We start from the raw sequence: 13,604 nt of genomic DNA, 5'->3' as shown, positions 1-13,604 counted from the left end.
AATACCGAAGAAATACATAAAAGAATACTATGAACAGTTATGTATTGACAGATTGTATAGGCTATAAGAAATGGACAAGTTTCTGGAAACATAAACCCTGCCAAAATTGAGTCAATAAGCACTAGTTGTGAAACAAAATCTGTAATTAAAAAAAATTCCTTGAAAACAAAGTCCAGAACTAGATGGCTTCACTGGGGAATTCTACCAAACGTACAAAGTATTTATACCTGACCTTCTCAAACTATTCCAAAAAGTTCAAGAGGAGGGAACACTCCCAAATTCACTCTATGAAGCCACCATCACCCTGGTACCAAAACTAGACAAAGACACTACAAAAAAGAAAGTTACAATCTAGTATTTTTGATGAATATAGATGCAAAATTTCTCAACAAAAATGTTAGCAAACCAAATCCAACAATACACAAAAAGGATCATACACCATGATCAAGTTGGATTCATTCCAGGGTCTCAAGGATGGTTCAACATACGCAAATTAATCAGTATGATGCACCACACTAACAAAAGCAAAGACAAAACCCACATGATCATCTCAATAGGAAAAGAAGAAACATTTGACAAAATTCAACATTCGTTCATGACAAAAACTCTTACAGAAGAGGTATAGAGTGAATATACCTCAACATAATAAAAGTCATTTATGCCAACCGCACAGCCAACGTAATACTCAAAACTGAAAACCTTTCCTTTAAAGGCAGAAACAAGACAGAAATGCCACTCTTTCAATGGTACCCTCTTGCCACTTCTATTCAGCATAGTATTAGAAGTCCTAGGCACAGAAATCAGACAAGAAAAAGAAAGAAAAGGTATCCAAATTGGAAGGTAAGAGGTAGCATTGTCACTGTTTGCAGATGAGATGGTACTCTATAGAGAGAACCCTGAAGTCTCCCCACAAGAACCTTTACAACCAATAAATGAATTCATCAAGGTAGCAGGTTACAATAATAATATACAGAAATTGTGGCATATCTTTACACTAACAATGAAATACCAGACAAAGAAAGCAAAGAACCAATTCCATTTTAAATTAAAAAAACCTAGGAAGAAACTTTGTCAAGGTGGTGAAAGACCTACATACTAAAAACTATCAAACAATGATAAGGGAAACTGAAGGTTATTCAAAGAAATGGAAAGATAGCCATGCTCATTGATTGTATTGTTAAAATGACCATACTTCCCAAACCTATCTACAGATTTAATGTGATCTCTATCAAAATACCTATGACATTTTTTCCCAGAACCAGAACAAATATTCCTAAAATTTACATGGAACCACAAAAGACCCAGAACTGCCGAAGCAATCCTGAGGAAAAAGAACTAAGCTGGAGGCATAACGCTTTCACACTTAATACTACAAAGCTGCAGAGTGAAAACAGTGTGGTAGTGGCCCAAAAACATACATTTAGCTTAATGGAACAGAATAGAGAGCCCAAAAATAAAGTCACACACTTACAGTCAGTCTGTGACAAAGGAGGCAAGACTATACAATGGTGAAAAGAAAGTCTGTTCAGTGGTATTGGGCAAGCTAGACAACCACGTGTAAATCAGCACTAAGTTCAAATACTCCCTTACACTATACACAAAAATAAAGTCAGAGTGACCTAAGGACTTAAATACAGTACATGACATCATAAAACTAGAAGAGAACATAGGCAATACATTCTCTGACATAAATCATAGCAATATTTTCTTATGTCAGTGTCCCAAGGCAAAATAAATTTAAAAAAATAAGCAAATGGGACCTAATAAAATTTAAAAGGAAGCAATCTTTGGAAAAGAAATTTGGCAAAGGAAACAACAAATCAAAAACAACCTACAGAATGGGAAAAGATATTTGCAAATGATATGGTAAACAGGGGGTTAATACCCAAAATAGCAAACAGCTCATTTAATTCAATAACCCAAGTAAAATACAGGCAGAAAACCTAAATAGACTTCTCTCCAAAGAAGACATACCAGTGGCCAACAGGCACATGAAAAGATGCTCTGCTGCTGCTGCTAAGTTACTTCAGTTGTGTCCGACTCTGTGCGACCCCATAGACAGCAGCCTACCAGGCTCCCCCATCCCTGGGATTCTCCAGGCAAGAACACTGGAGTGGGTTGCCATTTCCCTCCAATGCATGAAAGTGAAAAGTGAAAGTGAAATCGCTCAGTCGTGTCTGACCCTCAGCGACCCCATGGACTGCAGCCCTCCAGAGAGAGATGAAAATCAAAACCACAATGAGGCATCACCTTCCATCTGTCAGAATGGTATCATCAAAACGTCTGCAAATGATAAAAGCTGGAGAGGGTATGGAGAAAAGGGAATCATGACTGTTGATGGGAATGTAAATTGGTACAACCACTATAGAAGATAGTATGGAGTTTCCTTAAAAACTAAAAGAAGATCCATTGGTCTCACTCCTGGGCATATATCCTGAAAAGATTAAAACTCTAGTTCAAAAAGATTCATGCATCCCAGTGTTCATAGCAGCACTATATAAAATAGCCAAAACATGGAAACAACCTAAGTGCGCATCAACAGATAATTGGTTTAAGAAGTGATATAAGTATATACGTTAATACATATATATGTGCTATATATATGTTAGTACATATATGTGTACTGATCAACATAAAAAAGAATATTGCCATTTACAGTACCATGGATGGACCTAGAGAATATCATCCTAAGTGAAGTAAGTCAGAAAATATGTTTTTCGTTTTATTAGCTAATATAATCTTTCCATCCTTCTCCCCTACTCCACTGCTGAGGTTGGTACCATGAGTCTGAATCAGAATTTAGCTCAGAATTTCTGCTTTGAAGTCTGGTACCTTTCTCTCTAGGATTTGCCCATCTTCAAAAACAGATGAGTCCCAGGTGTATTTGCAATGGTGACAGATTTGTGTGTTTTTATTTGTGTTTTTTGTTTGTTTACTACTATTTTCTTGTTATTGATCATGGAATAGATTATTTGGGCCTGGACTTTTTTTCTGAAAGAATTGTTATAGTTTGGCCTCAGTCATTAAAGTTGTTCAGTGGCTAAGTCATGTCTGACCGTTTTGTGGCCCTCATGGACTGTAGCCTGCCAGGCTCCTCTGTCCATGGGATTCTCCGGCAAAAATAGTGAAGTGGGTTGCCATTTCTCTCTCCACAATCATCAAAGACTTGTTTATAATTTCTGCCCATCTGATTTTTAATATCATGTCCAGATAAAGCCTTCAGAATGAGCTGGCTGTAAAACTTAAAATTGTGGCAAGTGGGAGCTATTCTTCATTGTGGTGTGCAGGCTTCTCACTGAGGTATTTTGCTGCCAGAGTACAGGTTCCAGGGCATGTGGGCTTCAGTAGTCATGGCACACAGGCTCAGTAGCTGCAGCAAGTGGGCTCTAGAGCACGGGCTCAGTAGTTGTGACGCACAGGCTTAGGTGCCTTGCAGGATGTGGAATCTTCCTGGACCAGGAATTGAACCTGTGTCCCCTGCATTGGCAGGTGGATTTTTATATAGAAGACCACCAGGGAAGTCTTCTATGTAAACCTTCTTCCCATCCTTCCCTGTCCCCTGTCTCCAAGCAATCACTCATCTTCTTTCTGTCACTGTAGACTAGTTTGTATTTTTTAGAGTTTTATGAAAATAAGATCATACAGTATGCAGCCTTTTTTTTTTTTTTTGGCTTTCAGCAGAATTTTAAAATGTAGTCATGTTGTATGTATCAATAGTTTATTTCTCTTTATCAATGAGAGGTTTACATTATATGAATATATTGCAATCTGTTGATGGTCGCTTGAGTTGTTTCTGGTTTGTAGTAGTTTTCTATCACTGCATAACAAGTTGCTACAATCTAAGCTGCATATAACAACACCCATTTATTAGTTTTTAGTTATGTAGGGTGTAAGTCCAGGCACACCGTGGCCAGATTGATCTGCTTACCGCATTATAAGGCTGAAATCAAGGTGTCAGCCAGGCTGCATTTCTTTCTGGTGGCACTGGGGAAAAAATCCACATCCAAGCTCATTTTGGTTGTTGACTAAATTTAGCTTCTTCTTAGTTGTAGAACCAAGGCCCCCTTTTTCTTGCTGACTTCAGTTAGGGACTGCTCTTAGCTGCTATAGGGTTTCTTCATTCTTTGCCACATGGCTACCTCCACCTTCTGACCAGGAGCAGGGAAATTTTTATACATGAATCCCCTTCATGCTTCAAATCCCTGACTTTACCAGGCTGACCTCTAGACACAGATTTAAAGGGCTCAAGACTTTACCAGTCTGACCTCTAGACCCAGGGCTCAAGTGATTAAATCAGACCCACTCAGATCATCTTCCTATCTTAAATTCAGCTAATTTGGGGCCTTAATAAATCTTTACAATCTTTTCAAAGTAGTACCTAGATTATTCCTTTTAAAATACCTGGGTGAAGATAGGTGCATGTATACCAGGGGCCAGGAATCTTGGAAAGATATTAGAATTCTAGGCAACACACAGGTTTTGCCTATTACAAATAAAGCTGCTATGAAAATTGTATGGATGTATATTTCTTTTTCTCTTGGGTAAATATATAGAAATAGAATGGCTGAGTCACATGGTAGGCATATGTTTAACTTTTCATGAAACTGTCAAACTATTTTCCAAAGTGATTGTACCATTGTTCATTCCCATCAACAGAGTACAAGAGTTCTAATTTCTCCGTATTCTTGCCAGACTTTGGTATGGTCAGTCTTTAATTTTAGCTGTCCTGTAATGTATTTGTGAATCCCAATCTCCCAGTTTTGGATGCCAGATCTTAGTTAGTATATGCTTTTCTGAGATTTTCTTCCAGTCTGCGTATTGAATTTTCATTCTATTACTAGTGTCTTTTGAAGAGTATGTGTTTTAAAATTTGATTTTTAGGACTTTCATGGTGGTCCAGTGGTTAAGAATCCACCTGCCAAAGCAGAGGACACAGGTTTGATCCCTGGTCTGGGAACTAAGATCCCACGTACTGTGGGGCAACTAAACCCGTGAGCCACAACTACTGAGCCTGTACTCTGCAACGCTGAGCACATGCGTCACGACTGCTGAAGTTTGTGCTCCCTAGAGACATGCTTCACAACAAGAGAAGCCACGGTAATGAGAAGCTGCATACCACAACTAGGGAGTCACCTCTGGTTAATCACAACTAGAGAAAGCCTGCACACATCAAAAAAGAGCCCATGGGCCACAGCAAAGACCCAGTGCAGCCAAAAGTAATAAATAATCTTTGAAAAGAAAATAAGATTTGATTTGTCCATCTGGTTTTTTTTCTTTATTTGTGGTTGTGCTGGGTCTTCACTGATGCACAGGCTTTGCTGCATGGGCTTTTCTCTCATTGTGGCAAGCGGGGGTTACTCTAGTTGCAGTGTGTGGGCTTCTCAATATCAAAACAGTAGTATGTCTTTCAACTCATGAGCAAGGTATGTGTCTCTATTTAGATCATCCTTAATTCCTCTTAGCAATATTTTGTAGTTGCCTATGCACAGGTTTTTCACATCTTTTATCAGATTTGTGCCTAAATATTTCATATTTTTAGGTTTCCTAGGTGGCTCAGTGGTCAAGACCCACCTACCAATGCAGGAGATGCAGATTTGAGTCCTGGGTCAGGAAGATCCCCTGAAAAAGGAAATAGAAACCCACTCCAATATTCTTGCCTGGACTATCCCATGGACAGAAAAGCCTGGCGGGTTACAGTCCACGGGGTTACAACAGAGTCAGACACAACTTTTCATACTTTTATGCTGTTGCAAATGGTAATTTTTGAACATTTCAATTTCCAATAGTTTTTAATAGTATATAGAAAGACTGTTTTCTACTTTTTTAAAAAAATTGTATTTTATTGTGGTAAGAACACTTAACATGACATCTTTCCTCTTAAATTTTTAAGTGTGTAATACAGTACTATTTTCTATAAGCACAATGTTTTACAGCAGATCCCTAGAACTTTCCTATCTTGCATAGTTAAGATTTTATGCCCGTTGATTAGCAACTCACATTGCCTTCCTTCCTCCAGCCCCTGGCAACCACCATTCTGTTCTTTGATTCTATGAGTATGATTGTTTTATATACCTAATATATATAAGAGGAATCATACAGTATTTGTCCTAATATGATTAATTTATTTAACTTAGGCTAATGTCCTTCAGGTTTATCCATGTTGTCATATTTTTCAGGATTTCCTTCTTTTTAAAGGCTGAATAATATTCCATTGTGTGTGTGTATATATGTTTATATATATGCATATGCTTCATTTTCTTTATCTATTCATACATTGATAGACATTTAGGTTTTATCCAATTTTAGCTATTACTGAGCATTAGAGTACTCATACCTTTTTGAGATCTTATTTTCATTTCTTCTTGATAAATATCCAAAAATGAGATTGTTGAATCATATGGCAGTTCTGATTTTAATTTTTTGAAGAATGTCCATTCTGTTTTCCATAGCAGCTGCACCATTTTGCATTTCAAGCAACAGTGCACAAGAACTCCCAATTTCTCTGCGTCCTCTTTTATGTTGTTGTTGAAAACCATTCTAACAAGTGTGAGATTATATCTCATTGTGGTTTTGATTTGCAGATCCCTAATGGTTAGAAACATTGAACATCTTTTCATATGCCTATTGGCCATTTATGTGTTTTCTTTGGAGAAATGTCTATTCAAGACTTTAGCCCATTTTAAGGTGGGTTCTTAGTTCTTTTGCCACTGAGTTGTAGCTTTTATATTTTGGAAATTAACCTCTTATGGTTTGCAAATATTTTTCCCATTCTCTGTTGCCTTTTCACTCTGTTGTTGTTTTCTTTGCTGTGCAGAACCTTTTTAGTTTGATATACTGCCATTTGTCAATTTTTGCTTTTGTTATCTGTGGTTTTGGTGTCATATTCATGAAATAATTGCCAAGGCTGATGCCATGAAATATTTTTTTCTGTTTTCTTCTAGGAGTTTCACAGTTCCAGAAAACAGTTGATTTTTGAGTATTGTCCTTATATTCTGCAGTCTTATTAAACTCACTTAATTGTTTTACTGGTTTATATAAAATTGTGCAGGATTTTCTATGCATGTGATAATGGTCTCTGTATGCCTTAGTCAATTCAAGCTGTTATAGCATAATACCACAATCTGGATGTATAAACAACAGAATTTTATTTTGCACGGTTGTAGAAGCTGTAAATTTGAGATCAAGGTGCTTAAATGATCAAGTTTTGTGTCTAGTGAGAGCCCTCTTCTGGCTTCTTGCTGTGTCCTCGAATGGTGGAAGGGGCTAGGGAGCTCTGTGGGATCTTTTTCTTAAGAGCACTAATCCTTTCACAAGGCTTCCACTCTCATGACCCAACCAGATTTTGGAGGACCCGCCACTTAAAACTATCACATTAGGCATTAGGATTTCAACATATGCATTTGAGCAGCACAAAAACATTCAGACCAAAACACTGAGAATATAACACTTATTTTTTCCCTTCTTAATCTATATGACTTTTTCCTTTTTCATGCCTACTTGCACTGGCTAGAAACTTCATTGCAGTGTTCAATAGAAGTTGTAAGAGTGGACATCCCTTTACTGATTTTAGGAGGAAAGCATTCATTCTTTCACTATTAAGTCTGATTTTTAAAATAAATGACCTTTATCAGCCCGGGGAACCTGATAATGAGGATTGAGACACCCTTCTGCCTAGTTTCTGAGATCTTTAAAAAAAAAAAAAGAAATCAGAAATAAATCTCAAAAATTTTCATGTCTAATGACATAGATCCTTATTGATCACATGGATTTTCTTTTCTAATTTGTTAATATGGTAAGTTGCATTGATTTTTTAAATGTAATCCAACCCTATTTTCTTGGGATAGACTCCACTTCATCACCCTTTTAATATAATGTTGGATTTAATTTGCAAATATTGTTTAGAATTTTCCTTGTTTATAGGTACATTTTACATCTATGTTCAGTTTGTAACTTCCTCTATTTCTCTTTCTCTCTTTTATTCCTAGTTTTTGTATAGCCTCATAGGATGAATCAAAAAGAATTCTCTTCAAATTTTTGAAGCAGTTCTGTAGAATTAGTAATAATTTTTTCCCCTTAAGTGTTTGGTAGAATTTACCAGTGAAGCACCTGGACATGGAGTTTTCTTTGTAAGAATTTTAACTACAATTTCAGTTTCTTGAAAAGATATGTGTCTATCTATGTTATCTGTTTCTTCCTGAGTGAACTTTGAAAACATATCTTTTCAGGAATTTTCTAAGTTGTTAAATTTATTAGTATAAAATTATTCATAATATTGCCTTATTATTCTTTTAATAGCTATAGAATCTGTAGTAATGTCACCTCTCTCGTTTCTGATACTGATAATTTGTATCTTTTTTCTTATTAGTCAGTCTAGCTAGTTTATCAATTATATAGATGTCAAAGAACCAGCTTTTTGTTTCAGTGATTTTCTCTATTGTTTTTCTGTTTTCTATTCATTGGTTTCCATTTGGTTTTTAAATTTTTTTTTCTGTTTTGTTTGGGCTTAATTTACTTATTTTAGTTTTTAAGAGTGTTTCACATTTCCCCCTAATATTACAGTTTTTTAGTATTGATTTTCCCCTACATATTGCTTTATTGGCATCCCACAAATCCTGATATGTTGTGTTTCATTTTATTTGGGTTGAGTGTTCTGTAAATGTCAATTAGATCAATGATGACACTTGGTTTCCAAAGTTTCCTCAGGATCATCTCCATCCCAGCCAAGCTTAAAGGAAGAAAGATTATGGAGAAAGGTATGTGGGAGGTTTTTATGACATCACTTTCATTCAAATTCCATTGATTAGAACTCAGTCACATGGCTTCACCTAATGGTATGGGAAGCTGGGACATGTAATCTAGTTTTTACATGGGAAGAAGAAAATACACTTGGACAAACAGCCAGAAATCTCTTTCTGTTTTCTGGAAGAGCTTGTATAAGATAAGAAATATTTGTATCATGGGTATACAGTAGAAATTATAAAGTTATTGGGGCCTGCTCTTTTCTTTGGGGGAAATTTTGTAACTGCTAATTCAATTTAATGGATACATGTTCATTTAGGTTTTCTATTACTTCTTGAGTCATTATTTGTAAGTCACTTTATAGGTATATATAATTTAGTGTAAGTTTTAGAATATACTAGCATAAATTTGTTGAAAGTATTTTATTTTAATCTCTGCTATAACTGTAATTATATTCTTTCTTCATTTTTGAAATTGTTTACTTGTGCCACCTTTTAAAAAAATTTAGTTACTAGACATTTCTTAATCTTACTAGTCTTTCCCTAAAATCTTAATTTTTTTCACTAATTTCTGTTCTTTCTTATTTCCTTCCTCTGCATTATTTAGGCTTACTTTTCTGGTTTTTTTCAACTGGTAATTTGAATGCTAAGTTCATTATTTTTCACCTTTTTTTCCTAACAGAGCATTTAGGGCCATACATTTTCCTGGAATTGGTCGTCAGCTTTGTTGCTGCAAGCATTTATATTTAAGTTCAGTTCAGTCACTCAGTCGTGTCGGACTTTGCGACCCCATGGACTGCAGCACACCAGGCTTCCCTGTCCATCACCAACTCCTGGAGCTTACTCAAACTCATGTCCATTGAGTTTGGTGATGCCCTCCAACCATTTCATCCTCTGTCATCCCCTTCTCCTCCTGCCTTCAATCTTTCCCAGCATCAGGGTCTTTTCCAGTGGGTTAGTTACTCACATCAGGTTGCCAAAGTATTGGAGCTACAGCTTTAGCATCAGTCCTTTCAGTGAATATTCAGGACTGTTTTCCTTCAGGATTGACTGATTGGGTCTCCTTGCAGTCCAAAGGACTCTCAAGAGTCTTCTCCAACACCACAATTCAAAAGCATCAATTCTTTGGCACTCAGCTTTCTTTATAGTCCAAATCTCACATCCATACACGACTACTGGAAAAACTATAGCTTGACTAGACAGACCTTTATTGGCAAAGTAATGTCTCTGCTTTTTAATATGCTATCTAGGTTGGTCATAACTTTCCTTCCAAGGAGTAAGCGTCTTTTAATTTTATGGCTGCAGTCTCCATCTGCAGTGATTTTGAAGCCCAAGAAAATAAAGTCTGTCAGTGTTTACGTTGTTTCTCCATCTATTTGCCATGAAGTGATGAGACCAGTATTTATATATAATGCTTCATTATTGATTAGTCTTATGTATTTCCAAATTTCCATTTATTTCTTCTTTAATGCATAGTTCTTTACAGTGTGATTTAAAATTTTCCAAGTATGGGAACTTTTCTTAGAGTATGTGTTAGGTTACTAATATAAAATTAATTGCATAATTGTCAGAGAGTGTGGTATGTGTAATAATGATTCTATAAAACTTGTTGAGTCTTACTTTATGGTCTGGTATACACATGCTGTTTGAGATGTCTTCTTTACTATGTTAGTAATTCCTTGCAACATTATCTTGTTTATTCCTTATTCTAATTCTCTGAGACAGATAATATGACTCCCATTTTTCAAATAATAATGTTAAAATCCAATCAGCATAAATAACTCTTCCGAGTTCACAGATCTAGTTAGTTTCTATTCAGTCAGAGCAGCCAATAACCAAAAAATTGGTGTGATCAGCTTTTTATGCCAGGTGCATATGAGGCTTACTAATAATTCCGTTATAAAATTTTAAACCTCAGGATGAAGATTCATTGTTACTTCAGTGACCTTTTATCCCTCACTTGGTGCCTCAAACAATATCTCACACATACGGGTTTTCAATAGGCATTTGTTGAATTGCAGTAAATCTCAGACTGAAATCTGAAACCCTAAAAGAGTATAATAAAGAGGTAATTTGTGAGTACTCAAAAAATAAAATTGAACATTCAATTCTGGAATCACTGCAAAATATAATTTGAAAATACTCCTGGCACAAAGGTATAGTAATTCTGATTAAAGATATTAGGCATAGATACAGATATGTTACATCTACATCTAATGTCTGTATGTATCTATGCTCTTTATATATCTATGTATAGCCCTATTTAGATATGTGAAAGGATACAGCTAGATCTTTCTCTGGAAGGATAGATGGACTGAGGAAGTTGAGGAAGAGGGACCTGTAAAGGCAATAAAATTATAAACAAAGAAAAGGGAAGAAAACCAAGTGAATTTAGGTTACTTATGCCCAGGTAAGAGAGTGAGAATGGTCAATAGTGACCTTTCAATTTTGTGTTCATGAAGTTATTAATGACCTTGGAAATAGAAAGTAGAAATTCTCATTTTAAGAGTTTTGGCTGAAAATGGTTAAAAAAAAAAAAAAGGATCAATTGTAAGCTATAGCTTAATGTGCATTGAGAGTTTTGTTTACCATAAGATGAAAGAATCATACCCTAGTTTAAGATAATATCTGGAAACTTATCTCTTACTCATTCTGTAAGATTCAGCTCTGGTGTTCCCTTAGAAACTGTCCCAGCACTTGGTCAAACTGCCTCTGTTGTCTTCTTGTCGTTCAGTTGCTCAGTCATGTCTGACTCTTTGCTGCCCCATGGACTGCAACACGCCGGGCTTCCCTGTCCTTCACCATCTCCCAGATCTTGCTGAAACTCATGTCCATTGAATTGGTGATACCATCCAACCATCTCGTCTTCTGTTGTCCCCTTCTCCTCCTGCCTTCAGTCTTTCACAGCATCAGGGCCTTTTCTAATGAGTGAACTCTTCATATCAGGTGGCCAAAGCATTGGAGTTTCAGTCTCTGTATCAGTCATCCCAATGAATATTCAAGGTTGATTTCCTTTAGGATTGACTGGTTTGATCTCCTTGCAGTCTAAGGGATTCCGAAGAGTCTTCTCCAATACCACAATTTGAAAGCATCAATTCTTTGGCACTCAGCCTTCTTTATGGTCTAACTCTCACATCCATACATGACTACTGGAAAAACCATAGCTCTGACTAGACAGGCTTTTGCCGGCAAAGTAATGTCTATGTTTTTTTAATATGCTGTCTAGGATGGTCATAGCTTTTCTTCCAGGGAGCAAGCATCTTTCAGTTTCACGGCTACAGTCACCATCTGCAGTGATTTCGGAGCCCAAGAAAATAAAGTCTGTCAATTTTTACAATGTTTCCCCATTGATTTACCATGAAATGATGGGACCAGATGCCATGATCTTCGTTTTTTGAAGGTTGAGTTTTAAGCCAGCTTTTTCACTCTCTTTTTTCACCTTCCTCTTCACTTTCTGCCATAAGGGTGGTGTCATTTGCATATTGGAGGTTACTGATATTTCTCTTGGCAATCTTGATTCCAGCTTGTGCTTCATCCAGCCTTGCGTTTCACATGATATTGTGCTGTCAAGATGTTACTATCATAGCAATTAGAATATTATAATGAATATTCTATTTAAATGTTGTACCCTTCTGATTTTAAAGTCTATGACCATGTGTTACTTATCTTTGAATCGCCAGTTCTTGTCAAGGACTTGAAAATGGAAAGTTTTCAAAGCATGTTTCATGAGACTATGTAACTTTGAAAATTTTTTTCTCTTATGTTTTTATAGATCTTTCTGTATCTGTATTTTGTATTTATTTCTTCCACTATAAAGCCTATAATACCTTTTAATTGCACTTATTCTTTTTCACATATATGACCTTCCTACTAAACAACATACCTAAGGACTTCCCTGGTCGTCCAGTGTTTAAGACTTCATGCTTCCACTTCAGGGTACATGGGTTCAGGCCCTGGTCAGGAAACTAAGATCCTGCATGCCGCTTGGCACAACCAAAATAAGAAAAAAAAATCCCACATACCCATATTACAATTTTTGTACTAGCATCTAGCACAGTGCTTATCATTTATTCATTGAATAGTCAATCATCTATGAGTAACCAGCCATTATTCTAAACTCATAGAATACCAGTGAAAAGGACTTATCTTCAGTTGAAGACAGACATTAGACAGTAAACTAATAAATAAAGAACATTATTTATTATATTATTAAGATGAAGAAACAAGGTGATGTAATAAAGTGACTGTTGAATGTGAGGAGTCATTAGATAGCATACTTAAAGGACAGAGTCAAGAAGTAAAATTATAACCTTTACATATGGTGTTTCTTAAAACTATATATTGACTAACTCTCCAAAGCAAGAGGGGATTTTAAGAATAACAGAATCAAGACTTTTCATTTTACAGATTGTTTTACAGATAAAGTGTGACTTGGAGGTATTAGAAAATATGTAATTTGTCTTTCTGTTGGTAAATTGATTTGGGGAACTTTTATATTCTTTATACCTCATTGGAATTCCTCTTGAGATGTAAATGGCCCACTGACACCAAGGACTAGAATGGTGTTTTACTAATTACAAAAATGATAAAAAGGAAGGCAGAGATCTTCAGTAGGAGAAAGCTACTACGTAGATTATAAAACAGTGATAACAATAGAGAAAGTGCTACAAGGAGACTTGTACTATCTAAGTAAAGGAATCAAGAATCTTATATGAAGATTAAAAATTTTGTTCCTGATTTTTCTAAGATACTCATGGTAGAAAATCTAAATGTACAGAAAAGTCTGGAGTAGAAAATTATAACTAAGCCCTTACCACAGAAGTAGCCAATATTAGCCAGTATTGATTATTTTCCTTATACGAGTAT

At 35.9% G+C, this 13,604-nt stretch overlaps 1 protein-coding gene across 3 annotated transcripts in view; it reads left to right on the top strand.

Moving 5' to 3' along the window:
• The first annotated feature begins 8,651 nt into the window (after positions 1-8,651).
• Positions 8,652-13,604, top strand: part of C3H1orf185 (chromosome 3 C1orf185 homolog) — a 46,922-nt gene continuing 41,969 nt past the window's right edge. For 2 of the 3 annotated variants that reach the window (XM_070786558.1, XM_070786561.1), the window contains exon 1: positions 8,652-8,753. In XM_070786558.1, the coding sequence (XP_070642659.1) occupies positions 8,657-8,753 (97 nt within the window). In that variant the 5' untranslated portion in view covers positions 8,652-8,656. Of the gene's footprint in view, positions 8,754-8,813; positions 8,832-13,604 lie in introns of those variants that run through there. The other variant, XM_070786559.1, reaches the window with a different exon arrangement.

This window comes from Bos indicus, chromosome 3 (assembly GCF_029378745.1).
Source record: "Bos indicus isolate NIAB-ARS_2022 breed Sahiwal x Tharparkar chromosome 3, NIAB-ARS_B.indTharparkar_mat_pri_1.0, whole genome shotgun sequence".
Lineage (NCBI taxonomy): Eukaryota > Metazoa > Chordata > Mammalia > Artiodactyla > Bovidae > Bos > Bos indicus.
The sequence above is the reverse complement of the archived record's forward strand: the minus strand, read 5'-3'. Positions and strand labels throughout refer to the sequence as shown.